The sequence below is a fragment of the Pimephales promelas genome, chromosome 1 (genome assembly GCF_988280905.1).
Source record: "Pimephales promelas chromosome 1, fPimPro1.hap1.1, whole genome shotgun sequence".
Lineage (NCBI taxonomy): Eukaryota > Metazoa > Chordata > Actinopteri > Cypriniformes > Leuciscidae > Pimephales > Pimephales promelas.
This window is the reverse complement of record NC_142769.1, coordinates 28793377-28810033: the sequence shown is the minus strand read 5'-3', so window position 1 is coordinate 28810033 and position 16657 is coordinate 28793377. Positions and strand designations below refer to the sequence as shown.

The following is a 16657-nucleotide window of genomic DNA, read 5'->3' as shown; positions in this document are numbered from 1 at the left end:
CACCACTATTTTATGAACTAATAGAGTAAATTAATGTGTTAATTACCACAATTAGTCAAAGCTATGCACTTCAACTTCCAGTTGTCTGCTTTAATTAATCATTAGCTAATGATTTGCAAAGGTATCATTATGTTATGACTTTACTTGTTGGGGCACATCATTATTAACTAGTCATTTAGTAATTGTAGTAATTTGCACATGAATTTGCAGTAACAATGAAGTATTTAATCATGTATTAATGCATAGTGTACCTGTCATATTATCTGGAAGTTGAAATACAAGGCTTTGGCTCATTCTGGTAATTAACATATTAATTGACACTATTAGTTAAAAAATTAGTTATTATGGAATTAATCCACAATTACAAATTTAATTAATAACAATTCATGTATGAACTAATACATTAACCTTACATACTCTTAATTAGTTCCTAATGTGGCAATCATTAATGAATAGCTTAAATAATCATTAGTTACACATTAATTCAGTATTATCTGTGCATTAGTTAAGCATGAATTGATGCTTATTAGTGCACCCGTATTGTAAAGTGTTACCAATGTGCCTGACTCTATTGTAGAGTCAACATTACGGTTGTGTAAAAAAAAGTGGTTATGTGAGTCCTAATGGACGTGTGTGTTTTTGATTCATATTTGATAATAGAATTCTGTTGTCACTCGTCTTATATACTAAACTACCGAACTGTGTGTGAAGTGAACGTAGCATATTAAGGATCTCAAACGCAAGCTATCTTGCCGCTGTGTGAACGTGGGCACAGTTTTCTTCTGAGCTGTTTACTGACTCATTACAGACTCATTAGGATTGGGATTTGGAATATACTTGTTTCGCTGTTTGTTTTTGATTCATTAACATGAACCGGTTTAAGTGATTCATTCGGGAGTCAGTCTGGATGTAGACCTATGTTAGTCACCGCGCCGGTGTGGATGTCAATCGGAATCATAGATTCTAATTTTTGGAAGTATGACCAACAGAAGAATTTTCACCTGGAAAATGTCGTCTGAACAAGTAGACTAATATCCAATTTTGTTCTGACCAATTGGGAAAAAAGCATTGCAGTAATCGCACTGATTAAATCTAACGCTTATCATATCACGTCAAACCGTGCAAATTTCAGACTACTTTGTTCTCAAATTACATGAGCATCTAACAACATCAGCATTGACTACTTTTAATGCCCTTCCGATATGTATCCTTGTTTTCACATGGCCCGGTTGTGTCTTTTTTTCTGTAGGACTATACATCCGAAGTCCGAACAAAGTCTTTTGCATTTTACAGCGGGTGAATATCTAGTTGTCACTGATGATTGTCGTTTGAACCTTTCTGTATCCACCATCAAATTGATACGTTTAATTATATCAAGTGCTGTGAGAAAAGGCTATAAATCTCAATCTCCAATTTCCTAACATGCAATAGTCTATGGCCGAGACAGCTTCTTTATATACAGATGTGACAAGCTTACCGTTTTGATTCGAGTTAAGGCAAGCAGATAGTTTTGAACACTGGCTGGGTATGTACTTGCTAAAAAAAATGTTTAATTAAAGCTACACTGTGTATTTTTTTAAAGTTGATTCTTAGCAAAAAACACTTTGTTCTTTCAAAATTATTTGTGCTCCTTCCAAGGATGGAAATTAACTTTTTTGTCCACCTGCCACTGTGGCAGGTGGATTCCAAAATTCCAACGTTTTTACCAGCCACTTTCTTGACAATGTGTAACTGCATGTGAAGATTAAAGCAGCATTCTGTTATTTTTGAAATATTTCTCTAGGGGTCCCCCCACAGTTGGGAAACAGTATTGTCTTCTACTACTGTCGTAAAATCTGCCATGGTTACACAACTAGGGAATACACGCATATATTTGTTGACCAGCGATACCCCCGAACTCTGCTGAAGGGAGGAGTTCTCACATCTTGGACAGACGAGATGTGTGGTTTATATAAACTGCAAAGGTAAAGGATAAATTAAAATGATTGTGACGGGGGAGGAGAATTAATACGTGCGTCAAGTTTAGTCAATAAAACAGTTCCTGTATGTAAGTATGTTTACTGATAAACAAGCACAGATCCGAAAACTTCATCAGAGTTTATATGCCTTTCAAGTTAAGAAATAATATCGTAGTTACGAATTCCAAGCGAGTGAATGAGCGAGTGAAGTCATATTTAAAAATATCGGATAGATAGATAGATAGATAGATAGATAGATAGATAGATAGATAGATAGATAGATAGATAGATAGATAGATAGATAGATAGATAGATAGATAGATAGATAGATAGATAGATAACAAATCTATAAGCAAGAGATAAATGAGCAAAGCAAATTTTTGGCGAATGGTGTTAATTGTTCACGATAGACTTGTTTTGTTTAGGGGTTTTCGACTTGAATGCATGACATGTCATCATATTTAATTAGTAGGCCTACAGTGTTAGGGTTGGGGTGTTGTATGCGCAAGAACCGCTCATGGAACCCCACAAGATATTTTTTCCACAAGGAAACCCTCAGACATTGCAATTTGGGGCTCAGCGCAAAATGTCCTCCATTATAAAACTCCTCTCATGCTGATTTTTACATCAAAAGGAGTGGATGATGAGGTAAGGATGAAACCTAAAAGCTAGACTCAGACACATCAAGCTTTGCGTGCCCTTTAATGCTTAATTATACCTGTAAGGGTGATGAGAGACTTATCCCACAAGCCTCATGATTAATAAACAAGCCATCAAGGACCCAACAAGTTCCTGCTCATCACCTTGACACATACATTCAGCAAGAGGGTACATATCAAAGCCCATGCTGTACATCTCGCATAGACGCACACAAAACTGTTAAATTGGCCCACACCAGACCAGCTTTGTCTACTCTCTGACCTGTTTATTTCTTTCTCACTCTTTATCCTTTTGTCTCTCTTTTGCACACCTATTTGAGTGACAGACGATGAGAACGTGGTGACGCTCGTAGCCCAGATGGGGTGAGTGACAGCCTCAGTCATGCTTTCATCTTTCAGCATTTCACTTCTGCTTTGTAGCAGACCAGCCAGGGTAAGGGTTGCGTTCGGCCGTTTAGTAAATAGACACCTCTTTGGAGGAAAAAAAATATGGCTCAGGATGGAGTTACTTACTGCTAGAGCTGAAAAACATACAAGAGTGACCTCAGGCCGAGGTCATGTAAAGATTCCTCCTTTGATAGTCTTACATGTGCAAAAGAATACAATATAGGACTTCACGTATACATGTCCTGTATACGAAGATCAAACGCTATTCTCCTGTGCCACAGTAATCTGTGATAAGCAGCAAGTTTATACACGTTTAAATGAGATTCTGGAACTAAACTTGAAGCTGCTCAGGTGTTAAGGAAAACTTTTTAAAGAAATTTTGAGATATGAGTTTAGTTTTTTTTTTTTTTTGAGGGGGGGGGGTTCTAAGTGTTCATGTATGTATAATAACATTATTCACTTGTAAAGACTTCAAGCATCACGATTTAAATAAGATTCGGTACAGCTACTTCTGGTAGCTGGTCAGGTGTTATAAGTTTTATAGAAATGGGTTTTCTTTTTCTTTTTGGTTTCCTTTCTCAATAAAAACATTGATATTGTAAAATATCTACAGCAAGTAAATTATTTATTTCTGGCTAGTAATAGAAAAACACTGTGGCTGCAGTAGACATTCATAAGCAGTTAACGCCTATAATCGTCTGTTTTACAAATAATTATTATCATCATAATTTCTGATAAAGAGGAATAATCGATAGGGAATATTTTTATAGCTGTGAGTGTCTATGATTATTAGTATTTAATTATGCGCAGGTTTAATGTGTTAATGAGAAAATGTTTTTGTTACATCCAATACCAATTTACTCTGCAGAGCAATGAACTGTGAAATAGCTATTTTGGGAAAGTATAGAAATGTCTTACCCCTTAGGGATTAAGAAAACTTTTCTCATTTACTACTTTGAGAAATAATTGGACAGAACTTCCTACATAGGCTGACTTTGCACTGGTATTTCATTGGTCGCCTCTGTCTAGACAGCCTCACACCACTTCTCCAGCTTCAGTATATAATCAGTCTGGTCTGGAGGTCTTGGAAGCTGAAATTGGTTCTGTCCATCAGCTTGCGTATTGCAGAAATTGACCTGCCTCTTGCCTCCGCGTTTCATTTCAGACTATAGCCTGCAACAAGAAAGGGCAAAATATCTTTCCGCTTGGCGCAATACCATTCTATTAGTCTTTTGCACTCGATTCGAAAGTGAAAAAGGTCTTATGGACCCCGCTCTAGTTGTAAATAGAACTTAGGAAGACTTTTACTTTTGCTATGAAATTGTTTTAGTTCACTAATAACATGTTGAAAGAAGAAGGAAACACCATACTTCAGTCACAAGTTTCATATTTGATGGGATCTCACCTCTAATAATAAAATGGATAGTTGCAGTTCAAGCATCTGATGAGTTAATACAGCTTTCTATGCATGCTAAAACCACAATATAGTAACAGTTGTGATATTAAACTCATGTTCACCTGTGCAGCATCCATAGCGGATTGTGTTTTTGTTTCACAGCAAATTTGGTCATTTATATAGTAGAAATGTGAAATTATTTTTGAAATTGAAACTTTCTAGAGTGAGAAAAGGCAGAAAATGTATTTTTACTCATGTGGCTAAAAGACGACAACTCCCAGAATGCACTTATTTTGCTGCCCTTACGAGGCCACTCCCAAACCACGCCTACCGGTTACAGGCGACAGAATCAAAAAAATGGATACAACTAGGCTTGCTTTGAAACGTCAAGAGTTATTTGATATATTTCCATCTAAATGGTGCTAAATTGCATTGTACCAGGATGTACTAGCCTAATGTATATAACACGACTTAGACTTTCACATTAAAAATATGATGCAAGGCAGGACCATGTCAACACAGTCGCTTAGTAGCTCTGCTTATGAACCGTTTTCCTCCAATTGAAATCACTATTTCTCTAAGCTAATACATTATCTAGGCTAATCCATACTCTACGAACACTAAAGGTTTATAAAAAGAACCGCAACCAATGTGAGTTATAACTTTTAATTAAAAAAATTATTCATAACACTTTTACACTCAAAGCTCTGCAGATTCAGCAATCTCACCAGAAAAAATGGCATTGCTGAGATTCGCGACAGCAATAGGACTCTATATCTGTTTCCATAGGTGCACAGTGAAAGCACTCACACCGCCAGTCCACTCCAGCTCGAGTCTGGCCGGGCTCAGGTCTCGCTCCAGCTGCCTCTTGTTCCTCTATCTCCCGCATCTGTTTATCGCTGTATTGCGGCTCGTACAGGTTTCCGCGAGCATCAGATTCTCGCAACAGATCTTCGAAATCCCCTTCTGCCATTTCAACTTCATTACCTTCCACCATCGTGATTAGCCTACTATACAAACGTTCTACATGGACCAACAGGAAAGAGCCCGTTAGCTTAGCTTCTACAGAAAAATGGCTGACACAATCTTTACATTCTGTGAGTGAGATCCCGCCCCATATGGGCGTGGTGAAAACATGCGGAACACTGGCTGTAGTCTTTAGCCTCTGGCCCAAAAATCCTCCGATGACGCAAAATGACGATTTTTGCATCATTGTGGGATTTTTTCCAGATTAAAAATTCATTTTTCTCTCATATCAGGGGGATATGAGGAGGGGAAGCACGGTAATTCGAAAATACTACTGGTTTTCTACTGATACAAAGCTTAATGCTAAATCCTGAAGTATCCCTTTAAATACAGCATGTAGTTTAAATATTTACATCATTGTCATGTATAATGTAGCATTCCTCAGTTCTATTAAAGACTACTGCTCTGTTATTTGTGTGAAAGAAAGCTCACTAAACTTTTGTCTGTTTGACCTTTCTTGACACCCCTCTCTCTCTGCTCTGCTCTCAGAAAGACAGCTGTTCCTGTCTTGGAGTGTTTGGACACTGCTAATGAGGGGATGCTTTGTGGTGTCCCTCTGTCCAGAATGGTCTCTTTAGTTGTCTCTCTGTCTAGCGGTAGGTCTAGACCTTTCTTTGACCAGCTTCTCATCAGAAGCAGAATCCCCATTAAGTACGGACCGTTGTCAGTTGAATGAGAATAGAGCGTAGTATGTGTGTGTTTGAGTGTGTGGATCAGAGAAACAGCAAAGTCTTTTCCACTGTGCTCTTGCTCAGGATATAAAGCACATCGTTGTAATTGCAAAGGATTCCAGCTTTGAGCGTCTGTGGCCACTCTGAGCCCATCTCTGTAGATGCATGTGCTGTGCAGATTATGTCAGCTTGCTTTCCACAGGACTCTCACACTATTCAGTGAGAACCTGAGGAGCTCAATGCAACTGAACTATTGCGTCTTGCCCTTCTCAGGGAGGAGGGAAACCCAGCAAACACTAGCAATTACAATGTATATGGCATTGTGAAACACTCAAATGGTTATGGAGAGAGGGAGGTTTTAATGTAAAAATTGCAAACTGGACTGGAAGAATAGCATGCGATTATCATATTGAGAAATCTCTTGGGTAAAACACATCTTGTTGACTATTTTAAAAGATATATTTATACAGTTATTTATTAATTATTAATATGACTCGTTATTTTACAAATAATATATATATACACATTTAGATGTTCATGGTGGTTTTACATTGTTCTAAAGTATTCTTGATCTGTCCTACAAATCTTTGAATTGAACATGTAGTGTGTATTAATTGAATGAAATGGTAAGGTGAGATGACTAAATACTTGAATTCCACAAAGACGTCTGTTTATTTTAATTACTGCTTGCACTTGAAAAATAAATGTTCCTAGCCTCGAGGGGTGAACAATTGACTCGAAAGTTTCACTAGCCATATTATATTTCTTAGTAACATTATAGTGCTTCTGCTCAACCTTAGATATACAGATCATATGCAAACACCTGCAGATGGTTGCATAAATGCTAGTCGAAACTCAACAAATCTAGTGCTGACTTTAAATGAAATGATAGCTATAGGTAGATTGCACAGGTCAATGCAAGTACGAGCTGTTGTCTTAACCTATTTAACTGTTTTGACTATCAGCCAAACACAGACTCCGCTGACATTTGAGGAGGCCACATTCAATTCTGGACAAAACGGCCGGCGCGTGCACCGAAATTGAATGAGATCGTTTTAAATTAATTTGCCTGTCCTCATGCATTAGGGAGTCTACATAATGAGGCATTAGTCCAAATTGTTTTGCCATAGCATTTGTCACTGAAGATCAAAGCAATATTGCATGAGTGGTGTACAAACGTCTGAGACACAAACTCACAGCAGCGCTTCCTCGCAACCGGCAGCATATCATTGTAAGAGAGATGCTGATAGACTAGTGACAAAATTAAAGGAAGGAGGAGTGTGACTTGTTGGTAGCTGGAAAAGAAATGATCATACCTTATCATTGATTTTACTAATGATGAGTGCCCCCAGTGCAACAATAGTAATTTTGCCATAAAACTGTCAGCAGTTCATCAATCTCTGGAGGCCTTTCCTCCCTCAGAGCAAGATTTATTAAATGCTTACAGTCATGAGCCTGGACTTGCCTCGTCTGTCTGTAGCATACAACAGAGCTAGCCTTTGAAACGTTAAAGTCCTCTCACTCACAGCGTAATGTGAAAGTCACTCTTCTTCTCTCTGTGTATGTTTACATGGTACAGAAGCCTTCTTGGTTTTCTGTGAAGAACAAATCCTTTACAAGAGGATATCCTTTGGTTCAGCCTCACTATCATGCTTTACAATTTAAACCCTTCTGATTGTTTGTCTCTTCTTCTCTTTTTTTTGTGCTTGTGTGTTTTGTCTGTGTTCTTCAGGCAGTCGTGTGCAGCCAAGACATGCACTTTAAATGCCTGAGGACTGAGGCCTGTCTGCCAACAATAGGAATTTCCCTGGTTTACACAGGATAGATTAAGCTCATACCTTTCCAAAGAGCACATTATGGTTCTATTTAAACCGATTTGTGCATGTAACGTTACTCTAGTTCATGCTATTGATTACTTAGATCTTGTTATGTTTGAGGAAAAAGTGCATCCTCTACTGTCTGAACATTAAAACATGAACATGTTTAGCTGACAGGTTTGGAATCGTTTTTTTGAGACCCAAATAAACATGGCTGAAAACTTGGCATCAGGTCTCAACAGACATGTAATATAATGTTGTGCTCCTAAACAACAATGTATTTGACTTTGTGAGAATATCAGCTGTATTCATGACTTATCGTGTAAGCTTTCAGAAATCCCTGTTACATTTTGACACAAGTGAAAATCCACACCTATGCCATTTCTGATGTGGCTAATGTTTTGAACACCTGGGTATCTGTACCCAAAGTGATCGGCACAAACTCAAAGATGAGTTAATTAAATTAAAGATTTAATTAACAGCTTGGAGATGAACTTGTAAGATCCATCCGCTTCAGGCTGTGTGAGCGATCGGTGTCTGCAGATAGTTTAGAGATAAACGGACGCATCATGTTCAGATGTTAATCGAGGGGAAGCTGAGGGTTCCACCCACATGACACCTCAATCATCCTAACCCTTTATTACACGGAGTAAACATCATAAAAAGCCACTTTAAAGATGATGAGAGAAATCCGAATTTTGCTTAATATTTATAATGATGTGATTAAATTATTGTTTTTGCTGTCAGAGCTTGCTCCTGCTGCTCTTCCATTGCTCCTTTGAAGTCAGTTTTAAGTTGTTTCATGTGGTCATGGAGTCTGCTCGTATTGCTTTCCAAACGGCACACAGTCTTACTTAAATACACACTAAGCACTGTAATTTTTTTACAAGTGAAGGTGCAATTTGCTGTAAATGCAGTATCAGTGTTTCAAAACCCATAGAGGGCCATTGCATTTAAGAGGCAAACTCTTTAGGAGAGGGGAAAATGAATGAAAAGTTAAAATGCACCTAAACAAGATTTGCATCATATAATTAAAAATCGTAATCATATAGCTTTTGAAAGTGAATTGCTACACCTGCTGAGGCTGCTTTATACGCTGTCATTTTCAGACTTACAGATAAATGCATTTCTAGATATTCCTTAGAACTTGCTAAATGTATGTTAAATGAAAGGATCACTTGAGAAATTCTTCACTCAAAAATGAAAGTTCTGTCATCTTTTACTCACCGTCATGTTGTTCTAAACCAGGGCGTTTCCCGTACAACGACGTAGTGCTTCACTACCATAGTAGTCTACGATGCATCGTTAGTGAAATCAACTAGCTAGTCACGACTGTTTCCCGAAACCCATTGTAGCAAAGTATCGTTCAACCACGTTGGTTTCGCACGTGGTGGAGCTAACTACTTTTAATGAAACTGTTTGAGATCCAATTAACGTAGGCCTAAGATTTTTTTAATATAAATTATAAAAATGTAATCTGAGGACTAGTCTATTTCTACTTGTTCTTAGTTATTTTGCTTTATTACCAGACTCAAGATTTAGTTCGTTCTTGCGTAGTAGAACACGTTCGCACATGCGCACTCTTCCAACACGTTACTTATAAATCTTTTGACAAACTAAAAGATGTAAATTCAATTTGTATTTATTCTAAATAAAAGGCACCGCTTGTACTGAATGTCAGCTTGCTTATTTTGCTCAAGATAAGGATTTATTACCTCCAAAAGAAACGATGCCTCTAACCACAGGTCGAGACCCTTACAAAAAATTACTGCAGTTTTTTTAGAAGTAATAGAAAATGCAGGTTTTTGGACACGAAAAAACTGCATTAACGCCCCCTCATCAGCGCTCCGCTGGCGGAGGGTGGAAAATAGGCACAACACCGGCTCTGAGTCATTAGAAATACAATAAACGTACAAATAAATATTACAGATTAAAAAACGATTGTAAATGTCATCCAATTTTCTAATACTATTATTTGATGACAACAATACTTTAGGAAAACAAAATACAGCCATTTCTATTTTTTTTTTCTTTTAAACAAAAAACCAAGTTGCACCCTTTCTTAAATGTCATCTTTCATTCCGAAATAGACAGCCCGATCTCATGAAAGTTCGTGTCTATGGCACGAATGTCATTTCTCGTGGCATTTATACGCCAAAAACAGTTTTTACGTGTATTTGGCACGCGATTTTCGCGTACATATGATACGCACTTTTTTGCGTATAATACGCACGAACTCCCCACCCCCCTCCCCCCTAAACCTAACCCAGGGTTTTTTAGTGCGTACCATATACACGAAAAAAACACTTTTGGCGTATAAATGCCACGAGAAATGACACTCGTGGTATAGATACGCATCTTCATGAGACTGTGTTGGAAATAGAATAATGAATGGACGAAAAAGTACACGGACCACGCACAGTCGCACACACACATTTTGAAGAGAAATCAAATAAAGTCTCTCTCCTGTACTACCCTCATGTGTTGTAGATAAAGCAATACAAAAGACAAACAACATTTGATTCTATCATAAATAATATTTTTACAAATGTAGACATTCACACCTTATACTGTAGGCTACGCGAGTTGCACATATAAAATGAAGTTAAGGAACAAACACAATCCATCAGGAAAAGCCATATGTCGCTGAATTTCACTGTGCTTTATAAGAGTTTTCAAGAGTTTTTCTTTTGCGTGAAGAAGCCGTTTGCCGGAGATGTGTTAAAATATAGGAGTGCATTGATGATTATTAGGCTACCGGTATAATAACCCTCCTGGCTCCAGGTCTGAGTGAGTCATTCACTCTTACATTTGTTTTGATTAACATTAATGGCACTTTAAGATCAGCCGCTGCTGACAGAGATGCAATCCGACACGTGTCCCAATTTTCTCACAAATCTCCACGTTAATTTAAGATTATTTAAATCCCTTAAAGGTCCCCTGACATGAAATTTTCATCTTCTGACGTTTTTTTAACATTAATATGAGTTCCCCTAGACTGTATTTGGTCCTCTCGTGTCTAGAACTTTCAATCAGTGTAAACCGAGCTTTGGCTATTTTTCTCTTCTCTGCATCCGTCTGCAGCTCAGACGCGCTGATCTCGAATCTCCCCCTATATAACGTCATATAGGGGAAAGGTTACTCCCCTTTCTCTGCTTTGCCTGCCCAGAGAATTTGGCCCGACAATGAGAAAACGAGCTAGGAACAGGAAGTACGAACAAGCGCAGGCGTGATTTTATTTTTTCCTAGAGAAATAGGAGATTTGAGTTTTTCCTCAAGAAATATCATGGCTTGCAAACGAGCGAAGCATGGCAGTTGCTCAGGGTTCAGATGTACAAATGAACACAAAAGTATTTTTTACTTCCTTCATCCGCGCCTCTGAAGAAACAATGGGTTAATTTTATTTTCTCTGGAAATGCGCCGACTCAACTCCCAAAGTTTGGTCCAAACAGGCAGGAGACAGGTAAGTTAATCTTTCTCTCAAAATCTGTTTTCACTGTTTATTTACTGTTTTAATACTGTTTATGCATCAGTACAAGCCAGTGACTAAAATATCAACTTCACATCGTTTCTTTAATTAGGATGAACATAATCTTATTTAAAGAAAGTGATTAGCAGGATTGATATTCTAAACGTTAAGCACGCGCTGCTTTGTTTACGTTGTGTATCTGCAGCCGGCAGCGTCGGTTTTCCTTTTTGAATGACGAATATAGACTAATATATCTGCAGAAATACACAGTTGGCTCATTAAACGCAGGCGCAGAACGCACATTATAGCTGTCAGTCGGCTGTAGTTCTCTCGGTGAGGTTAAGTGCAGCTTTTTACCTCGACGAGAGCGGACGAGTTTGGGGCTTTAGAGAGTTAGTTGCACTGCACAACGAAGCTCTTGATGTATGTACATCATCGTGTCTGCATTGGTGAAAGCAGAGAGTGCAGAAACTGCGTTATACAATAAGATCTTCATTCTCGCGATCGACAGACTGTCATCTGCTTCTCATTGCTCATCACAGCAACATTTTATGTGATGAGAATCTAAATACTTCAAAAACTTCTCACGATTCAGTAATCTCGATATCTGTAATAGTAAAAACGTATAATAGTAAAAGTATTCAAGAGAGTTTCACATGTAATATGTAGCTATTTCATATGCAAGCACGTCAGCCAATCACAGCAGTGGGCGGTTACATTGAATCCCACAGCAGACACGCCCCTTCAAACAGAGCGTTCAAAGCAGAGGCTAAAATTAAATCAGGCTAGGAAAAATGCCTTTTATTTCTAAATTATGACTATTTTTGGTCTAAAAAACATACTAACATAAGGGCAACCCAGGAAACATTATAAAATAATAATAAAAAAAAAATGTCAGGGGACCTTTAAAACTGCTCTAATGAGGACACTCGACAAAACTGACATTTTGGCACATATTGTGTGTGTGTTATGGTTTGTTCAAGCCTGAAAAAGAACTCGATACTGAAGCGCACCTTTTCCTCCACACAGCTGGACATTTAAGTTGCTGGCGCTCATGCTACGTTCACGGTCGTCACGTGCGCATAGTAAATCCACCACATATTGGCAAGGCTCATCGGCAGAGATATTACTATCGGCCGATACCGATGATCATTAAGCTTTTATCGGCTGATACCGATGTCGTGCTGATGTCATCGTGCGTCCCTAACACTTGGCTTTATATAAGAGATCTCGGCTCAATTTTCTCACAAATGCAGTTGAGCAACTTCCTCTTCTAAAACAGTAGACAGCGCTAAACTAGGTGATTAATTTAGTCTCCCAGGAGAAGCCCACTTGCCTTTGCATAGAGCTGAGGAGAATGACCAGTGAACAGGTGTTTACTGTATCTATAATGAACCTTTTTGAGGTTTTCTTTGGCAAAATGTTATTCTATATCTAGACATATCCATATTAGATTTAATCTTATTGAATATTACATCCTATTTATGTTAATTTATGGTTTATTTTTCAGCATTAATAATGAGTTTGAACACTCCAGATAAAAAGTTAAATTACTCACCCTCATGTCATTCCAACCCCGCAAGACACGGGGAACACAACTGAAGATATTTTTGATGAAATCTTTCTGTCACTCCATTGACAGTCTACACACAATTTGCCCAATAACATGCATTTCTGGAAAAAAGCAGAGACACACAATTTTTAAAGTCTGTGAGTGCATATTTGTTTCACCCCAGAAATCGTCTTCTGTTTTTAGTTGTTACCAGTACATTTTCCTGGAAATAGCAATCACACAAAAAAAGTAAGTTAGCCTACTTAAAAAAACAAACAAAAAAAAAAAAATCATTTTCTGCACATAATGTCAAACTACTGAACATATTTGCTTGTATTTTCCAGTAAGTTAGTGTCTGATATTTCTAATATTTCTGATATTAAATTTAAACAAGTAAAGTCACCGTGTATATCACTTCATACAATACAGATAGTTTTTTAAAAAATGCGTTAAAAGTCAAAAGTGATAGACAATAATGCTGCAAAGTGCAAACACAAGTTACACAATCTGCTGTGACGCAGTTAACACTAACGTTAAACAGTGTAACGTTAAACCGGAGAATGGTAAAACTAACATTACAGAATAGAAGCGGCGTGATTTTCCCACCGGGTTGAACAACATATACGTAAAGTCTTTTTTTACACCAAACTAAAATAAAAAAGGAGAAATATGAGGACATTATATGTTATAATTTACTCACCTCTAAGCTGAATGACTTGACAAGGCCTCGCGCAATGAACTACTTTTCTTCCAGAAAACGCTTCTCTTCCATTCCACTTGTTAATGACCGTCGTCACCACGAGTAATGCTGTCATGTCTTTGTGTTTTAATTGTGATAGTTCATAAATATGAACCTATATGAACGATAATTTCAGTGAGGAAATCAACCAAACCGTATTTTATGGAGCAGACACTACGCGGAAAGACGCTGACTGACAGTAATGAGCATCAGCTGCTCTCGAGACTCGTTGTCAGGACAACGCCCGCGGCGCGTGCGCGCGAAGGAAGCTCTGGTCACATGGGCGAGGCTATGTCTCGCACAAAACAGCATAACTGCAGTACAGTTTAATATTGGTAGGCCAAGACTTCAGATGCAAAAAACAAAAACTTCATCCGTCTTTTTTTCATGCTATAAAGCTCCTTTATTTAGGTTCAGTAATTTCACTTTTTAATGGCAACTAAACTGATATCATTGCCTGAGAGCCCAATAAAAACAAAAAGCTAAAAAAAAAAAATGGATTAGTTTTCTCTATCAAAAAAAGTCTATCACTTTTTAAAGTGTATCACTGAACTAAAGTTATTGTATCTAGGCTACTACTTCATTATACTGCAAATCTACAGTTGTACTGCAGTTTTACTTCACTATTCTGAAGTTGTACTTTTTGTACTGTGGTTTTACTGCAGTTGCACTTCAATGTACTGCAGTCACATTGTATCTGTACTGCAGTTATACTTCGTTAATACTGCAATTCTACAGTTGTACTTCATTGTACTGCAGTTATACTGCTTTGAACTGCAGTTTTACTGCAGTCGTACTTCAATGTAGGCTACTGCAGTTATTTTTCGTAAGGGGAGCTGTCGTTCAAACTTTGCGATGCTGTTTGCGAATGTTCGCTGGAACGATGGTTACACTGACTCGTTGAACTATGCTGATAACGATCTTGCGACCATAATTGGCTAATGATGTTTTCGGGAAACGCACCCCATTTCTTTTGTGGAACATAAGGTCGAGGTCCAATCCAAACAACACTGGAGTCCCAAAATGGACCATCAATGTAGGCTATAGACATTTTTCAAAGTGATTCATACAGGTTTGGAATGACACGATAGTGATTAAGTGTTGACAGAATTGTCATTTTTGGGTGAAATATTCCTGTAATGTCAAATGCTTTCTTTAAATCACTGATTAGGTCACAAGTTGACCATATTTCCCTGCTTTGATAATTATATCCTCCAAGGTGCGTTTATACACTATGAAATGTATTTTTTCAGCATTATGCCACCTCAACCACAATTTGTCTTTATGCATTTTATATTAATGCATCTTGTCTTGATGTCCGTTGTAAAAAGTGTCAGAAAAACACTGGTACCATTTAATAAAAAAATATGTGCTGTTTAAACTGTGTTCAATAGAGTTTGGCCATAAATTTGCTTCAGAGCTGCTCCATGATGTGAATATATGGCTATCGAGGTGACACAGATGATACATAAATCACATTTCAAAGCTGGTTCTTTTCCAGCAGTTCACAGGAGGCGAACAATGTGTGTCTTTCAGTATGAGGCCACAGCTGGTCTGGTGCTGCATATTAAGTATTATAAACAAGCGTTGCACCTATTTTATTTAGGAGATTATCATCTTTCTAGGCTTATTAGAAGGACATTTCCCATAATATTCTGAAGATGAGTTTACGCATGAATCCCCATGACTTTGCATTTTGTTATAGACTAGATCTTGTGTTGTGATACTATGCCATTGAGTAACTTTTGTCTCGTATTACCCACATTGCTACAAAGGTTGTCAGAATCACCAGACAAGAATTCCCTTCCACCACAAACTAAAAAAACATAAAGGTGTAGTACAATTTTGCTGGAAGTTTTGGATTATGTTACTTGTTTTCCTGCTTATAAATAATGATTCGTGTTATGTTTTATTCAGTTACTTATGCAACTGGTGACTGGATAAAATATTGTTTATTGAAATAAAGTTCTCAAACATGTTATGTAATGTACATTTGTGCTGCTGACAATACTGAGTTCCTGGTGTCTTAATAATTGTATTGTATCTTTGACATTTTTCACCAATGGTAAACAGAGCTGCCATGTCTTCATGAAGTTGTCTGTCACTCAAGAGGGAAAAAAAATCATTTGTTCTCACCATTTACTGAGGACAATCCCCTTCACCTAAGTTGTTTTTCTTTTGCAGTTTGAGAATATTTTTACAAGCTTCTCCATCCTACAAGAGACAAGACCCAACATAGAGAGGTGGTGAGACATGCTTCAGATAACTGAGTAAAAATGTCATGCGGTTACAGAACTATGTGTGGAAATCGTGTCAGGATACTCAGGCAGATGATGTGTTTCATATACTCATGGGATTGGACATGAACAATTAGAAGAACAGCAAAAAAATGATGTATCACAAATATTTTAAAACATAGTCCCTGATTCTAGTCTCTAAATGCTGTCAGAGCGACTGAGCGTTCCACAACATTTTTCCGCAGTAAGTTAAGTAAAATCTAAAAATATCCTTTCGTTATTACAGTAACATATCCAGAAATTCTTCTTCTGCAATAATGACCAGAGTACATAGTGATCAATAAGGTCAGTTGACATTTTTTTTTGCATAATTTTTTTTTTTTTTTTGTAGAAAAAATGTGGCGGCTAGCTGTTCAAAATGTTGAGTCAAAACAACTGACCAGATGGTTTTTATTAAAAACAAATTACAATCAATATCGCATTCGTAATATCAATATGATGATACTCATATATTTTCCACACACTTTTAAGAGAGGTTTGAAATGTATCTCAAGGAGAAGTTAGCAATTTGTTTTGAGACATTGTTGTAGCTTTACATTACCTGAACATACTAAAAAAGTTACTCAGCATCTTCCCTAGTCTCTAAATTTACACAGATCAGCAGGCCTGTGTTTCCTCCGAGTCCCCTTAACCCTCCCTCCAGTTCTTCATCCTTCCTATTTTTAGAGAATGTATCTTTTCCTGAT

At 37.5% G+C, this 16657-nt stretch overlaps 1 protein-coding gene across 1 annotated transcript in view; it reads right to left on the bottom strand.

The window, feature by feature from the left end:
* The window catches only part of rnf32 (ring finger protein 32), a 46632-nt gene extending 33470 nt beyond the window's left edge, over window positions 1–13162 (bottom strand). The window contains exon 1 of the mRNA XM_039688551.2: window positions 12942–13162. Coding sequence (XP_039544485.2) covers window positions 12942–12947 — 6 coding nt within the window. The 5' untranslated portion in view covers window positions 12948–13162. The remainder of the gene's footprint in view (window positions 1–12941) is intronic.
* Between the last annotated feature and the right edge of the window lie 3495 nt (window positions 13163–16657).